At 43.1% G+C, this 18504-nt stretch overlaps 1 protein-coding gene across 1 annotated transcript in view; it reads right to left on the reverse strand.

Annotated features, from left to right (window-relative positions):
• Positions 1 to 18504, reverse strand: part of LOC124147807 (GRIP and coiled-coil domain-containing protein 2-like) — a 58751-nt gene that overhangs the window by 22202 nt on the left and 18045 nt on the right. Inside the window, exons 9-18 of the mRNA XM_046518591.2 lie at positions 12267 to 15911; positions 11639 to 11758; positions 10586 to 10729; positions 9948 to 10136; positions 7685 to 7792; positions 6901 to 7026; positions 5036 to 5198; positions 4033 to 4133; positions 1439 to 1516; positions 975 to 1154 (exon numbers count right to left, since the gene is read on the reverse strand). Of these exons, the coding sequence (XP_046374547.2) occupies positions 975 to 1154; positions 1439 to 1516; positions 4033 to 4133; positions 5036 to 5198; positions 6901 to 7026; positions 7685 to 7792; positions 9948 to 10136; positions 10586 to 10729; positions 11639 to 11758; positions 12267 to 15911 (4854 nt within the window). The remainder of the gene's footprint in view (positions 1 to 974; positions 1155 to 1438; positions 1517 to 4032; positions 4134 to 5035; positions 5199 to 6900; positions 7027 to 7684; positions 7793 to 9947; positions 10137 to 10585; positions 10730 to 11638; positions 11759 to 12266; positions 15912 to 18504) is intronic.

An 18504-nucleotide genomic window follows, 5' to 3' on the forward strand; every position in this document is an offset into this window, starting at 1 on the left:
AGTAACCTCCCTTACTCCTGAACAACTATCATAGCGTTCATCTTCCCATGGGTGTTTACTAACATAAAAAGTTCAGTTTCCAACCTTGCCGAACTAGTCTGGGATTATGGAGTTATAGTTTGGCTGGACTAACGAGTCTACACACAATCCAATCAAAATCCTGCAACGATTTTGATATCCAATTCATAAACAACATGGCACTTGCCGTGCCAAATTTGTTTGATTGCCGAATTTGCAGAGCAGGGGGACAGTCAACTGGGTGTGGATACATATTTTCCAAATCTTTTTATATTTTTTATCAAGGTGCTCAAATGGTATGATGCACTTCGCGGGTTAAAACTCGTTTTGTTACCAAAAAGATCTTTATTATCGATGACATCATCTTGACTGGGCGGCGCCATTTTGTTTAAAGCGAGTACATGTGACATGAGAGGTGGAATCTGATTGGTCAGTAGAGGGGACATAGAAGGGACATAACTCATAATAGTCACAGGTGGAGCTACGATTAAGCCCAGAAATTTCATCCCAGTTCAGCAAGGTGAGTGAGTGAGTGAGTTGGGTTTAACGCCGATTTTAACAGTATTCCAGTTATATCGCGGCGTGTCAGCTTAATGTGGGAGGAAAGCCACAAGTGATGCAGGTCTCAGACGTTTACCACTTCAGTGAAACCCACGAGTATGGGTATGGTAGTTCAGCAAGGGGGGAACCTGGACTTTTAAAGTCAGTTGACTCTCTTGCCTCGGGAAGATGCATAGCGATCAACTGAACCTTGGAATGGCAGAAGCGTAGACTTTGAAGCAAGGTCAAGGTCAAAGTAAACGTCAAGGTCAGATGCTCACAGGTTTACAATAGTGGTAAACTATTACAGGAGTACAGCCAGTGTTGTTAACTCTCACACTACTATTGTTAAAGCAGCAGTATTTACACTGGCAAATGTCAAATGCCTACAAGTCTCACTCTCACTAACTGCCCACCTTGTAGCTGTCGTACTCGGCCTGTGTGGCTTTCAGCTCCCCGTGAGCGATGTCCAGGTCGTCCTGTAGTGTGTGCACACGCGTCTCCAGTGACCGCACCGTGCGCTGGTGGGAGTCCGATATCGTCTTCATCTTCTCCTGGAGACGCTGGTTCTCGCCTGCCAGCTCGGAAAACTGCAGCTGTAGATACAATCAGTTTCTGTCTCAGCACAGCACAGCACAGCACAGACCACACCATCTTCCACAATGTTGTCATTCACACAAACATCACAATGATTTCATATTCAAAGCTAAACAAATATAATACAATTGCCCTCATCCTATAATTATCGGAAGGTATTTTGTTCAAAGACTGATCCAGGATTTTTTAAAAGGGAATTTCACAACCAAAACAAATGTGAGCTTCTGAGTAAGTCTCCCTCCCTAAATCCCTGCCGCATCCCTCACGTCCTTGCCCCCCTCACCTTGTAGTCCTCTGTCTGCTGGTTCAGGTGCTCCATCTGACCCTGCAGTTGAGCTGAGGACGTCCTCTGCTCAGATTCCTGGAACACAGCACCATCAACCTCAATACAACACAGAACCATCAACCTCAATACAACACAGAACCCCTCAATACAACACAGCATCATCAACCTCAATACAACACAGCACTACCATCAACCTCAATACAACACAACACCCCTCAATACAACCCAACACCCCTCAATACAACACAGCACCCCTCAATACAACACAGTACCCCTCAATACAACACAGCACCCTCAATACAACACAGAACCCCTCAATACCACACAACATCCCTCAATACAACACAGAACCCCTCAATACAACACAACACCCCTCAATACAACACAGAACCCCTCAATACAACACAGCACCCCTCAATACAACACAGTACCCCTCAATACAACACAGCACTACTATCAACCTTAATACAACAGAACACCCTCAATACAACACAACACCTCTAAATACAACACAACACTCCTCAATACAACACAGCACTACTATCAACCTCAATACAACACAACACCCCTCAATACAACACAACAGTCCTCAATACAACACAGCACTACCATCAACCTCAATACAACACAACAACCCTCAATACAACACAGCACTACTATCAACCTCAATACAACACAACATCCCTCAATACAACACAGAACCCCTCAATACAACACAGCACCCTTCAATACAACACAGAACCCCTCAATACAACACAGCACCCCTTAATACAACACAGCACCCCTCAATACAACACAGCACTACTATCAACCTCAATACAACACAACACCCCTCAATACAACACAGAACCCCTCAATACAACACAGCACCCTTCAATACAACACAACACCCTCAAAACAACACAACACCCCTCAATACAACACGACACCCCTCAATACAACACAACACCCCTCAATACAACACAGAACCCCTCAATACAACACAGAAACCCTCAATACAACACAGCACCCCTCAATAGAAGACAGCACCGTCAAAAACCTAAATACAACACAGAACTCCTCAATACAACACAGCACCATCAACCACATTTCAGTGAGTGAATGAAAGAGTGAGTGAGTATGAGTTTACTCCGCTTCATGCATTGTATCCATGGAATTGTAAGTGTAAGGGACAGATCATTTATTATAGATGGTGCACCCAAACACTGTAAAAGTGTAAGGGACCGGTCATTTATTATAGATGGTGCAACCAAACACTGGAAAAGTGTAAGGGACCGGTCATTTATTATAGATGGTGCAACCAAACACTGTAAAAGTGTAAGGGACCGGTCATTTATTATAGATGGTGCAACCAAACACTGTAAAAGTGTAAGGGGCCGGTCATTTATTATAGATGGTGCACCCAAACACTGTAAAAGTGTAAGGGACCGGTCATTTATTATAGATGGTGCAACCAAACACTGTAAAAGTGTAAGGGACCGGTCATTTATTATAGATGGTGCAACCAAACACTGTAAAAGTGTAAGGGACCGGTCATTTATTATAGATGGTGCAACCAAACACTGTAAAAGTGTAAGGGACCGGTCATTTATTATAGATGGTGCAACCAAACACTGTAAAAGTGTAAGGGACCAGTCATTTATTAAAGATGGTGCAACCAAACACTGGAAAAGTGTAAGGGACCGGTCATTTATTATAGATGGTGCAACCAAACACTGTAAAAGTGTAAGGGACCAGTCATTTATTATAGATGGTGCAACCAAACACTGTAAAAGTGTAAGGGACCAGTCATTTATTAAAGATGGTGCAACCAAACACTGTAAAAGTGTAAGGGACCGGTCATTTATTATAGATGGTGCAACCAAACACTTTAAAAGTGTAAGGGACCGGTCATTTATTATAGATGGTGCAACCAAACACTGTAAAAGTGTAAGGGACCAGTCATTTATTATAGATGGTGCAACCAAACACTGTAAAAGTGTAAGGGACTGGTCATTTATTATAGATGGTGCAACCAAACACTGTAAAAGTGTAAGGGATCGGTCATTTATTATAGATGGTGCAACCAAACACTGGAAAAGTGTAAGGGACTGGTCATTTATTATAGATGGTGCAACAAAACACTGTAAAAGTGTAAGGGACCGATCATTTATTATAGATGGTGCAACCAAACACTGTTAAAGTGTAAGGGACTGGTCATTTATTATAGATGGTGCAACCAAACACTGTAAAAGTGTAAGGGACCGATCATTTATTATAGATGGGGAAGTAGAGCACACTGAAAGAAGGGAGGGCCGCCCAAACATAATGCACTATTAGGGGAAGTTAATAAAACATATATTTGGGGAGGGTCATGAAATAAATGGACATTTTATAACAAAATATGCAGCACTTTTCCATTTTGTTTTTTCAGGGAGTGTCATCCAAAACTATGACAAGCATTAGGGGAGGGTCATTATTTTCAGTGCATTGGTGCATCAAAAACGTCTGACCACCCACCCCTGTAATATATGACCGGTCCCTGAAATCGGTACTGTAACTCATTGTCCATGTGAGAGCTTGACATGAGAACAGCTGTGAAACACACTCACCACTTTCTTGGCGTCAGCCAGATCCTTCTTGGTCTTAACCAGGAGTTGCTTCAGTTTGTTGCCGCGGTCCTCGGCCTGGAGACGAAGTTCCTCCACCTTCTCTGTCAGGAGGAGACACAAGTGAGTGAATGTTATTTTAGGCTATCATCGTCACTGCTACATCAAGGCAGGTGTCTGGCAGTTTTGCTGGCTCGTCTGACTTTGTTGTGTTTGTTTGTATATCATATCGTGGTGGTGGGTTAGCCTAGTGTTTTAGAGTTCACTTGTCATGCTATAGACCTGGGTTCCATTCCCCACATGGGTACAATGTGTGAAGCCCATTTCTGGTGTCCCCCGCCCAGATATTGCTGGAATATTCCTAAAAGCAGCGTAAAACCATACTCACTCACTAAGATATTAGATCAACACTATTCCAGATATATCACAGCGGGTTGTTTAGAATCAAAACCTATTTCCAAAAAAGGCAAAGTTATTATAAAATTGTATTTAATAAAATTACATAAATTATGCAGTAAAGCCTGTTCTTTTCTTTGGACCCTTTCATCAGTGAAAAGCAAGTTAGAAATAAAAAATTATCATCATAGTAACCTGAAATGGACCATTGTTTATTCCGTATTGGAAATGGTTACCAGTGTTTGCAGCAGACTTAGGGTTTAATAATCGTCCCTTAGAATCCCCTAATTAAAATTCCGCCTCTGATCCAAATGAGGTACAGTCATACTTGTAACATCGACTTCAACAATTGAGTGACTGAGTGAGTATGGTTTTATGCTGCTTTTAGCAATATTCTAACAATATCACGGCAGGGGACACCAAAACATCATGGCAGGGGACACCAGAAAATGGGCTTTACACATTGTACCCGTCTAGAATCGAACCCGAGTCTTCGGCGTGACGAGCAAACGCTTAAACCACTAGGCTACCCGACCACCCCTCAACAATGGAAACAGGCAGGTGTACAGCCGGAACTGTTCTCCCACCACAGGGATCAACAAGCACGTACCCATTTGTTCCTTGAGTCTGGCCGAGTTCTCCTCCATCAGGTCCACCTCTGACTTCATCTTCTCCATGATGGAGTCCTTCTCTTGTAGCTGTGCGTTGAGAGTGCGGACCGTCCGCTCGTAGTCTGCCATTTCCAGGTCCATCATGTTGCTCTGACTGGCTTCCTGACATGGGCAGAAAAAAAAAGATATCACACAAAACCTACGGTGGCCCATAAGGGACATGGAGTCTGTTTTTCAATATTTTGATATTTCAAATTAACAAGATTTATCATACAAATATGTGATAAATCATGTATAAAGTAGATATTGAATCGCTGTAAAGTGAAGCGAAAATGTCAATAACTAAAATGAAAATGTCAAAAACAAAAACGATAATGTCAAAAAATAAAATGAAAATACAGAAAACTATTTCCACCGCTGTGATAATATTCCCATCGCGATGATAATATTTACACCGTGGTGATAATATTTCCACCACGGTGGGAATATTAAAACCGCAGTGGAAATAGTTTTCTGTATTTTCATTTAAGTTTGTGACATTTTCGTTTTTGTTTTTGACCTTTCCATTTTAGTTTTTGACATTTTAGCTTCACATTTCAGCGATTCAATAGCTACTTGAAAGTACATTTTCCATGTTTTCGGTTGTTTTTATACATGATTTATCACATATTTGTATGACAAATTGTGTTAATTTGCAAAAGGTTACCATAAAAGTAAGTGAAATATCAAAATATTGAAAAACAGACTCCATGTCTTCCCGAGGCAAGAGAGTTAACTGACTACAAAAGTCCAGTTTCCACCCTTGCCGAGCTAGGCTGGTATTATGGACTGTCATTTTGGCTGAACTAACGGGTCTAACGACTCGTTTTCAACAGATATTTTCCTAATCTTTTCATGTTTTTAATCAAAGTGCTCACGTGATTTGATGCACCTTGCGATGTTAGACCCGTTTTATCACAGTATAGAACTTGAAGCAAATGCAAGTGATATGAGAGGTGGAATCTGATGGGTCCATAGGAGAGGCATGGAAGTGACATAATAGCAACTGGTGGCGCTACGATCGAGCCCAAGAATTCCAGCCTAGTTCGGCAAGGGTGGAAACTGGACTTTTACAGTCAATTAACTCCCTTTGCTCGGGAAGATGCGAGAAACGAGGAACTGATACACTTCACATGCTGACCCCTTTGTTAGCCATTCCTCAACCATCATATGGAGCCTCACATCAGGTGTCCTTCAAAGTGTTCTCCAGCTAAGGTTTCATCCCTACCTCCGCTGACCATTTCTTACCACATTGGTCTCTCCACCTGTCATCCCCTTATCTCTTCCCCCTCACTCTATTACCCTCCTCTCTCTTCCTCCTTATCTCTATTCCTCTTCCATCCTCCTCTCACAGCCTTGCACCTCCCTCTCTCTCAACCTCCTCCTCTCTCTTCCTCTTCTCTTTCATCCTCACACACACCTCTCCCTCTCAACCTCCTCTCTCTTCCTCTCCCCCTCCTCCATTCCTCCTATTCCCTCACCTTCCTGTCCCCCAATTTATACCTACCCCCCTCCTCTCTATTCCTCCTCCTATTCTCTTGTCCTCATCTCTTCATCTTTCCCCTCTCTTCCTCTCCCCCTCCACTCTTCCTTCTACTCTCACCTTCCTCTGTCCCCCAATTTATACCTATCCCCCCCCCCCCCTCTCTACTCTTCTCTTTCTCTTACCCTCACCCTCTTCTCTGTTCCTCTCTCACTCTCCCCTTCACACACACACACACACACTCTCCCCCTCAAGCACACACGCGAGCACGCACACACTCTCCTTTCTTGCCTCCCCCCCCCCCCCCACACACACACACACACACACACACTCTCCCCTCACCTGTTTAGCTGTGCCCAGCTGCTCCTGCAGTCTCTTGATTTCCTCCTCCTTCTTCACCACAATCTTCTTCTGCTGTTCTATGTCTGCCTTCAGCTGTGTCTCCCTCTCCTGGTTGTCCTCGTCGGCCTGGACACAATGACCAATCAAGATGTCACAACAAACTCACAGCTGTAGCTTTTACAACAGTTTTTTAGCCCAGGGCCCTGTTCCATAGCACGACTGCCATAAGTCTATGTTACAGTATGAAAGTTACGATCACCTTAGCGCTACGACTGCCATAAGTTTGTGTTAAAAGATGGTAGTTTCGATCACCTTAGCGCTACGACTGCCACAAGTCTGTGTTAAAAGATTGTAGTTACGATCACCTTAGCGCTACGACTGCCTTAGTCTATATTAAAAGATGGTAGTTTCCATTACCTTAGCGCTACGACTGCCATAAGTCTATGATAAAAGATGGTAGTTACGATGACATTAGTGCTAAGATCACCCTATTGAACGGAGCCCAGGACAATTTATTTTCAATATGCCAATAAGCAAGAAACAAAATACAAAATTGAAAAATGTTGTTATTAGAGGTTAGTTTCCACAAAACATGAACTTGGTTTCATCTGCTTTGAACAGCATTTCAGATACACTGTGACGTGTAAGCGTGAAGAAGGAGGAAGTCCTAAGCGATTTTGGACTCAGCAGATCCTGGCATAACAGTGGGATACAACTCTGCATCTGCACAGCAAAATTGTGCTCCCAAACTCTCACTGACGATATGACTCAAACATCGACTGACCTTCTGTTTGTCCTTGACGAGCTCCTCCAGCTGTATACGCAGAGCAGACGTCTCACTCTCCATGGCCTTCACCTTGGCCTTTTGTTCCTCAAGGCCAGCCTCACGGGTCTGAAAATGGAGAAGATGATGTCAGCAGAATAATTAGGTCTGACGAACAATAACACTGTCAGTCATCATGGCTACAAGGTCAAAGAAACTTCACTCCAGTTTTATCATTCCAAGTTCCACACTTTCTGTAGGTGTAGCGAAGGATAAACACTCCTTGTAGACAACAAACACTCAATGTAGACAAGAAACACTCCCTGTAGACAACAAACACTCCCTGTAGACAACAAACACTCAATGTAGACAACAAACACTCCTTGTAGACAACAAACACTCCCTGTTGACAACAAACACTCCCTGTTGACAACAAACACTCCCTGTCGACAACAAACACTCCTTTTAGACAACAAACACTCCTTGTAGACAACAAACACTACCTGTAGACAACAAACACTCCCTGTTGACAACAAACACTCCCTGTAGACAACAAACACTCCTTGTAGACAACAAACACTCCTTGTAGACAACAAACACTCCCTGTAGACAACAAACACTCCCTGTTGACAAAAAACACTCCCTGTAGACAACAAACACTCCTTGTAGACAACAAACACTCCTTGTAGACAACAAACACTCCCTGTTGACAACAAACACTCCCTGTAGACAACAAACACTCAATGTAGACAACAAACACTCCCTGTAGACAACAAACACTCCCTGTTGACAACAAACACTCCCTGCTGACAACAAACCCTCAATGTAGACAACAAACACTCCCTGTAGACAACAAACACTCAATGTAGACAACAAACACTCCTTGTAGACAACAAACACTCAATGTAGACAATTAACACTCCCTGTTGACAACAAACACTCCCTGTAGACAACAAACACTCCCTGTAGACAACAAACACTCCCTGTTGACAACAAACACTCAATGTAGACAACAAACACTCCCTGTAGACAACAAACACTCAATGTAGACAACAAACACTCCTTGTAGACAACAAACACTCAATGTAGACAACAAACACTCCCTGTAGACAACAAACACTCAATGTAGACAACAAACACTCCCTGTAGACAACAAACACTCAATGTAGACAACAAACACTCCCTGTAGACAACAAACCCTCAATGTAGACAACAAAAACTCCCTGTTGACAACAAACACTCCCTGTAGACAACAAACACTCAATGAAGACAATTAACACTACCTGTAGACAACAAACACTCCCTGTTGACAACAAACGCTCCCTGTAGACAACAAACACTCCATGTAGACAACAAACTCTCCCTGTAGACAACAAACACTCCCTGTAGACAACAAACTCTCCCTGTAGACAACAAACACTCCCTGTAGACAACAAACAATCAAAGGGGCACTGATCTACAGCAATTACCTGTGACTGGTTGTTGCCTTTGTTATTGTTTTTCCCCCGAATGATATAGCATTAGATATAAATCTAGACTAGTTAGCGACCTGTGCTGCGCCATTCGTAAGCGCATTTGTCGCTTTTATTGATAGTATAAGCGTGTATGGTCACATTGATCGACAAAATGAAATACAGTTTAGTCTTGAAAATAATAAGGAAATGTAGGTCTCTTTGTGGGAAGCTTCAAAATTATTGTTACAGTATGATACTGTAAACGACTATTTAATCTGACTAACTGCAGCAATACCGATTCCTACCTTTGGCTTTGTTATTTACTTTCTTGTAAATATTGTATGAAAGCCTTTTAGGGCTATTTGTCTTTTTATTTTATTCTTTATACTTACTTGAAATTTCAAGATAATGAGCGAGTCCGAATAAGTTAATATCTTGAAATTTCCACTTAATATTAGGTATCTTGAAATTGAAAGATAATAAGTTGAAATTGAAAGATAATATGTTGAAATTTCGAGTTATAATCTTAAAATTTTAACATATTATCTTGAAATTTCAAGTATTTTGAATTTTTTTACATAATATCTTGAGAATTCAACTTAGGGCCTTGAAATTTCCAGAAAAAAATTAAAAAACAAATGGCCCCAAAAGGGTATACTGGACAAAGTTATCAATTAACTTTTACCTGGCGATTCCTATGTTGATGTTCTGATTTTTTAAAGTGAAATTTTCATCAGTTGATCGGTATTTATGAATGTATTGTATTTCTGTACAACACAGTTAGAAATATCAGGTCGCTGGATTGGTTTTCCGAGTAGCAAAGTACTGACCCTGACATCTGTGGAGGCGGACTCGATCTGTCTGTTGAGTCTATCCTTCTCCTCCTTGGTGTCGGCCAGCTCCTGCTTGAGGGCAGTCAGTTGCTCCACAGCCTGCTGGAGGTCTGTCTTGGCCTGGGCTGACCGCTGTCTCTCCTGATCAAGCTGGTCCTGGACCTGGTCATAGTCCGCCTGTAGACCCTAGGGACACACCGGACAACAGATAACTGTCATAGCCACAGAGTTAACCATAGTGGTTATATTTAAGGCCTTTTCAAGACAAATTCAAATTTGGAGAGTTACGGGGAGCAGCCTAGTAGTTCAAGCATCTGCTCATCATGCCCAAGGCCTGTGTAAAATAGGTATAATGTGTGTCCCACACCCTGAAATATTGCTAAAAGTGGCGAAAATACATCCACAGTAACTCAAATTTGAAGCCTTCTGAAGGCGATGGAGATATTGTGTCTAGTCGAGTTCAGCAGCTATTGCAGCCATCTCAGGCAGGTTAGGACGAGGAGGTGGGCTGTGGACCTACATACCATTTCCACCTGGGCACCATAGAGACCACTTTAATTCTCCTGAGCCTGCCTGGATTCGGAGAGTATGGTTTCAGAAGAGTTCCTGCTCTCAGATCTGACACCACAACTGACCTTATAATTCTCCTGAGCCTGCCTGGACTCTGAGAGTATGGTTTCAGAAGAGTTACTGCTCTCAGTCTGGACATTCTGCAACTTCTCCTCTGTTTCCACCAATGATTTCTTTGCAAACTCAAGTTCCTTTGTTATATTCTCAAGCTGAAAACAATACAATAATATTTTTCAGCATTTGGTATCACAGACCAGAGGCCAACAGACACTACAGTGTGACACCATGCATTCAAGGCCAACGGATCCTACATTGTGCTGCAGAACAAGGCCAATAGACCTTGCAAGGTCACACCTTACAAGGCTAACAGACCTACAGTGTCACACCATACAAGGCCAATAGACCTACAGTGTCACACAATACAAGGCCAATAGACCTACAGTGTCACACCATACAAGGCCAATAGACCTACAGTGTCACACCATACAAGGCCAATAGACCTACAGTGTCACACCATACAAGGCCAAAAGAACCTACAGTGTCACACCATACAAGGCCAATAGTTCTACAGTGTCACACCATACAAGGCCAATAGTCCTACAGTGTCACACCATACAAGGCCAATAGACCTATAGTGTCACACCATACAAGGCCAATAGATCTACAGTGTCACACCATACAAGACCAATAGATCTACAGTGTCACACCATACAAGACCAATAGATCTACAGTGTCACACCATACAAGGCCAATAGATCTACAGGGTCACACCATACAAGGCCAATAAACCTACAGTGTCACACCATAAAGGCCAATAGACCTACAGTGTCACACCATACAAGGCCAATAGACCCTACAGTGTCACACCATACAAGGCCAATAGACCCTACAGTGTCACACCATACAAGGCCAACACACCTACAGTGTCACACCATACAAGGCCAATAGACCCTACCTTTTCTCACGGCACGATCTGTAGCCCCCTGTTGTGACATATACACAAACTGTTATTGACCAATAAACGGATGAGGTGATGACCACAGCAACCTACTGTGCCATTGTTGTAATATCTAACATCACATCAGCAATATTTCGCTTCTTATGGTGAAGTATTGTACCTTGGACTTAGCATCACTGGCCTCCTTCTTGGACTTGATGGCAAGCTGCTTCAGTTTGCTGCACATCTCCTCCTTGGTCTTCACCTCCTTCTGCAGCCGCCCGACCTCATCCCCAGAACTCTGAAGACAACAACAACCTGGGGTGAGTGAGGGGTGAGTCATATGTCAGGGGTAAGTAAGTCAGGGGTCCGTCAGGGGACAGTAAGAATTGGTCAAGGGTCTGTCAGGGGTCAGTCAAGGGTCAGTCAGGTGTGGGTCAGGTGTGAGTCAGGTGTGAGTCAGGGTGCGAGTCAGGGGTCAGTCAGGTTTGAGTCAGGGATGAGTCAAAGGTGAGTCAGGGGTCAGTAAGGGTCAGTCAGGGGTCAGTCAGGTGTGAGTCAAGGGTCAGTCAAGGGTCAGTCAGGTGTGAGTCAGGTGTGAGTCAAGGGTCAGTCAAGGGTCAGGGGTTGGTCAGGGGTTAGTCAGGGGTTAGTCAGGTGTCAGATGTCACACAACTACCAGCTAGTTGGTCAATCAGATGTCACTAATCAGGGAAGTAAAACAAATGTCAATCCAGTGCCGTGGCCAAGTGGATAAGAAATACATCTCATACGTCTTATAAACAGCAGAAACGTTTCATCATACTTACACTGCTCTGTTGCAATGCAGCCGTTTCCTTGACTGTAGTTTCTTGAACCTGAACCTGTAGACCAGAATTCTTTTCCTTCAATTCCTGGAGATTGTTTTCAAGTTCAGAAACTCTCTCCTTCATCTTCCGCAGCTGGTCCTCAGCCTCCACCTCCACCTCTTCCAACTTCCGGGACAACTCCTCCACCACAGACTTGCCAGCAGACACCTCCTCCTCCTTTAGCACAAGGGATTTCTGAACGTCTGACAGCTTACTGTCAACCTCCTTCAAGGAGGTCTCAACCGACTCCTTTTCACTCTGTAGTCTCTTCATCTCCTCCAGTGATTTAGCTTGTGAATCAGAGGCTACTGCTTCAAAAGCTTGGTCCTTCTCAACAATATCTTTTTCAAGCTTTTCACACTTAGACTCTAGTTCTAGCACCAGTTCTATTTTTGAAGAAAGATCACTATTAAGCATATTCTTTTCTTCTTTCACTGTCACAAGCTCGGACCTCACTGAATGTAATTCAGTTTCAAGTTTATCTTTCTGAGTTTGAAAACTTTCAAGATCAGAATCAAGTCTACTTTTGTCAGATATAACAGACTCATACGAGTCCTTCAGTGATGCTAATTCCTGTTTCAAAAGCGAATTGTTCTCAACTAATGTGACTTTTTCACTCAAACCCTCATTAAGGTCGGCACATTTCTGTTCCAACACTGTTACTACTTCTGTTCTTTCTCTCAAGGAAATGTTCAAGGATTCTTTCTCTTCTTTAACATGTTTCAAATCACCCTGCAGAGTAGCCACTTCGGACATCAACCTTTCCTTGTCATCACACGCTTCCTTAAGACTTTCACTCAAACTTGAATTTACCTTTTTCAAATCATCCAACTCAACGGTCACATTTTCCATCCTTTCATTCAACGTAGCAAACTCAGCTTTTGTCTCAGCCTCTGCTGATTGTTCACCTGACATCTGGTCCTTCAACTCAGAAACAAGCTTCACATTTTCAGCCAAAGTCCTCTCCAACTCCACAACACGATCACTCTTGTCAGCGACATCAATTCTCAAACCCTCAAGTTCAGAGTCCTTTTGCTTCTGAGCAGCCTCCAGTTGTTCACATTTGTTGTTCAACATGCCCTTTTCCTCCTCCCCCTGAGACAATCTTTCATTAAGTTCTCTAACCTGAGCCTGTAGCTCTTCCTTATCCTTGGTACTTGTATTACTCACAGCTTCCTTCTCCTCCTGAAGCTTCAGCAGCTTATCCTGAAGATCCTTCACTCTCTCATCATCAGTGTCTTTCCGATCTGATGCCTCTGCCCTCAGTGTCTGCAACTCATCCTGCAACCCCATGACCTCCTTCTCCGACTCAGACAGTTTTTCCTGAACTAAGACAACCTGCTCCTCAAGCTCCTTCACCCTCGCAGCTGCCTTCTCCCTTCCCATTGAAGTCTCTTCACCAGCTTGTTTCAATGCCTGAATTTCACTCTGCAATGAGGCAATATCCTTCTCCGTCTCAGCCAGTTTCTCCTGAACCATCACAAACTGAACCTGCAGGTCGGACCTCTCCAATTTGAGCACCTCCATCTCTTCTAACTGAGCAACATCAGCCTCTGTGGCTGCCTGTACTTTCTCCTGTTGTCTCTCGCTCACCTCAGTCTTCAGTGTTTCAATCTCTCTGTCCTTGCATTCCTGAACTTGTATCAGGTCATCACACTTCTCTTGCAAAGATTTCATCTCAGCATCCTTACCCTCCAATCTACGCTCCGTATCAACCTTCTCATTTTCCAAGTCAGAAACTTTACTTTTAAGTTCTTCACATGTGGATTTCATTCCCTCCTGTTCTCTTTGACCTTCATCATTCTGTTCATTCACTTGACCTAGTTCCTCTTTGACATGAGCAAGTTCTTCAACAACCTTCATTTTCTCTTCCACAGCACCCTGCAGATCATGTCCAAGAGTCTGAACCTTCCCCTCCAGGTGCACATTCTCCTCCTTCAGCTGTTCCAGTTGTGTCTGAAGCATCTCACGTTGACGAGTTACCTCATCCCTCTGAGAGCCCAGCTCTTCAATCTGTTCGCAGTACCTAGCAATGTCAGCATTGTCCTCAGTCAGTTTGTCAAACTGTTCCTTCAACATCCCATACCTGTTCTTACTGTCGGCTAAAGAATTGGACATCTCCAGAATCTGACCTTCCAGCTCTACTGCGTAGTTTTGTCTCTCTTCAATCCGTTCCTCTTTCTCAGTTGTGCCTCTGTTCAACCCTGATACTTCCTCTTCCAATTCTTGGACCCTTGATTCAGCTGCTGTTGCCTTGGCAATCTCCTGATTCAGCTTCTCTTGACAGTCTGCCACCAAAGTTTCCTTCTCAGTTAATTCTTCTCTCAGCTGGCTTTCTCTCTCCTGCGACAGCTCCATGACAACAGCTCCTGATTCCTTCTCTCTTTCCATGTTCTCTTTATCCTGCTTTGACTCTTCTATCTCTTTCTTCAAAGTTTCCATAGCAACATCATATTCTTTCTTGGTAGTTGTGGCCACATCCCATTTCTTCTGAAGGACGTTACGTTCATTGATGATGTCCTCTATCATCACCTTCATCTCCTTAATCTCATCCATCAAAGGATTCTCCGCCATCTTGAACACCTCATCCTGAAGTGTGTCCCGCTCCGTTAAAGCCTCATGAAGAGATGTCATGAGAAACTCCAACTCCTTGCGACACATTTCTTCCCTTTTCTCTGAATCTTCCAGTTCCTGAAGAGCCTGATCTTTATCGTTCTTCAACATCTCCATCAGACTCTCCCACTCCTGAATCTGGCCCTTCTGGGTGTCTGGATCAGCGTTCCCAGACTCCACCTCTGCCCTCAACTCTTGAACCTCAAAGTTCAGCGTGTCCTTGGTCTCGTTCGCCTGAGCCAGTTTCACACACAGTTTCTCCTTCTGCTCCAACAGAGCCTGAACCTTCTCCTCCAAGTGGACAACTTGCTCATCAACAGCCTTCTTGGCATCTCCTGAACTGGATGCAACATCGCCCTCCAACTCACTACATCTGGTTCTCAGTTTCTCAACAGCCTGTTCATGTTCTTTATCTCCCTCTTCCAGTTCTGCTATCCTGGAATTCAACTTTTGAGCTTCTTCATTTAATTTCACTTTTTCACTTTCAAAATCCTCACACCTAGAATTACTTTCTTTTAACTTCTCGGACACACTCGCCAATTCGCCCTCAGAAGCTTCTAACCTGGTTTTATAGTTTTCAATTTCAGACTTTTGAGACTCAATCTGTTGACCAAGTTCCTCAATCCTACCATCCTTCTCCTGCTCAACCCCTTTAGTTTTGTTGTTTGCATCCATATGTTCTCTAAACTCTGTCTTCATTTGCTCAATTTCAGCATCCTTTTCTTCCAGGGATTTACTGATGGCTGTGATTTCTTCATCTTTCCCAGCAATATCTCTCCTGAGCTGCTCCACATCCCCCTCAGCTGCCTCGAGTTGCTGCTGCAGCTTCTGTGTCAGCTCAGACTTCCCTGTCTCCTCAGCCTCCTGCTGATTCAGATTCTGCATCAACTCCGCCCTTTCCTTCCCCCAACACACCCTCTCCTCCTCAAACTTGTCATTAGCCTTCTGGAGGTTGGAGAGTTCCTCCTTCAGCTCATTCAGCTGGATCAGTTTCTGAAACAATTACAAACAGTGACTGTAACGATACACTTTGTCATTGTATTATACTATGTGCGTTTTTTCACCCTCCCAGCTCATAAATAGAGCTGTAACGATACACTTTGTCACTGTATAAAACATGTCTGTTTCTCACCCTCCCAGCTCATACATAGAGCTGTAACGATACACTTTGTCACTGTATAAAACATGTCTGTTTCTCACCCCCCCAGCTCATACATAGAGCTGTAACGATACACTTTGTCACTCTATAAAACATGTCTGTTTCTCACCCTCCCAGCTGATACATAGAGCTGTAACGATACACTTTGTCACTCTATAAAACATGTCTGTTTCTCACCTCCCAGCTCATACATAGAGCTGTAACGATACACTTCGTCACTGTATAAAACATGTCTGTTTCTCACCCTCCCAGCTCATACATAGAGCTGTAACGATACACTTTGTCACTCTATAAAACATGTCTGTTTCTCAACCTCCCAGCTCATACATAGAGCTGTAACGATACACTTTGTCACTGTATAAAACATGTCTGTTTCTCACCCTCCCAGCTCATACATAGAGCTGTAACGATACACTTTGTCACTCTATCAAACATGTCTGTTTCTCACCCTCCCAGCTCATACATAGAGCTGTAACGATACACTTCGTCACTCTATAAAACATGTCTGTTTCTCACCCTCCCAGCTCATACATACAGCTGTAACGATACACTTTGTCACTCTATAAAACATGTCTGTTTCTCAACCTCCCAGCTCATACATAGAGCTGTAACGATACACTTCGTCACTCTATAAAACATGTCTGTTTCTCACCCTCCCAGATCATACATAGAGCTGTAACGATACACTTTGTCACTCTATAAAACATGTCTGTTTCTCACCCTCCCAGCTCATACATAGAGCTGTAACGATACACTTCATCACTCTATAAAACATGTCTGTTTCTCACCCTCCCAGCTCATACATAGAGCTGTAACGATACACTTCGTCACTGTATAAAACATGTCTGTTTCTCACCCTCCCAGCTCATACATAGAGCTGTAACGATACACTTTGTCACTGTATAAAACATGTCTGTTTCTCACCTCCCAGCTCATACATAGAGCTGTAACGATACACTTTGTCACTCTATAAAACATGTCTGTTTCTCACCTCCCAGCTGATACATAGAACTGTAACGATACACTTTGTCACTCTATAAAACATGTCTGTTTCTCACCTCCCAGCTCATACATAGAGCTGTAACGATACACTTCGTCACTCTATAAAACATGTCTGTTTCTCACCCTCCCAGCTCATACATAGAGCTGTAACGATACACTTTGTCACTGTATAAAACATGTCTGTTTCTCACCCTCCCAGCTCATACATAGAGCTGTAACGATACACTTTGTCACTCTATAAAACATGTCTGTTTCTCACCCCCCCAGCTGATACATAGAGCTGTAATAATACACTTTGTCACTCTATAAAACATGTCTGTTTCTCACCCTCCCAGCTCATACATAGAGCTGTAACGATACACTTTGTCACTGTATAAAACATGTCTGTTTCTCACCCTCCCAGCTCATACATAGAGCTGTAACGATACACTTTGTCACTGTATAAAACATGTCTGTTTCTCACCTCCCAGCTCATACATAGAGCTGTAACGATACACTTCGTCACTCTATAAAACATGTCTGTTTCTCACCTCCCAGCTCATACATAGAGCTGTAACGATACACTTTGTCACTCTATAAAACATGTCTGTTTCTCACCCTCCCAGCTCATACATAGAGCTGTAACGATACACTTTGTCACTGTATAAAACATGTCTGTTTCTCACCCCCCCAGCTGATACATAGAGCTGTAACGATGCACTTTGTCACTCTATCAAACATGTCTGTTTCTCACCCTCCCAGCTCATACATAGAGCTGTAACGATACACTTTGTCACTGTATAAAACATGTCTGTTTCTCACCCTCCCAGCTGATACATAGAGCTGTAACGATACACTTTGTCACTGTATAAAACATGTCTGTTTCTCACCTCCCAGCTCATACATAGAGCTGTAACGATACACTTTGTCACTCTATAAAACATGTCTGTTTCTCACCCTCCCAGCTCATACATAGAGCTGTAACGATACACTTTGTCACTCTATAAAACATGTCTGTTTCTCACCCTCCCAGCTCATACATAGAGCTGTAACGATACACTTTGTCACTGTATAAAACATGTCTGTTTCTCACCTCCCAGCTCATACATAGAGCTGTAACGATACACTTTGTCACTCTATAAAACATGTCTGTTTCTCACCTCCCAGCTCATACATAGAGCTGTAACGATACACTTTGTCACTGTATAAAACATGTCTGTTTCTCACCCTCCCAGCTCATACATACAGCTGTAACGATACACTTTGTCACTGTATAAAACATGTCTGTTTCTCAACCTCCCAGCTGATACATAGAGCTGTAACGATGCACTTTGTCACTCTATCAAACATGTCTGTTTCTCACCCTCCCAGCTCATACATAGAGCTGTAACGATACACTTCGTCACTGTATAAAACATGTCTGTTTCTCACCCTCCCAGCTCATAC

The sequence above is a fragment of the Haliotis rufescens genome, unplaced genomic scaffold (genome assembly GCF_023055435.1).
Source record: "Haliotis rufescens isolate VD_foot unplaced genomic scaffold, xgHalRufe1.0.p SCAF_9, whole genome shotgun sequence".
Taxonomy (NCBI): Eukaryota; Metazoa; Mollusca; class Gastropoda; order Lepetellida; family Haliotidae; genus Haliotis; species Haliotis rufescens.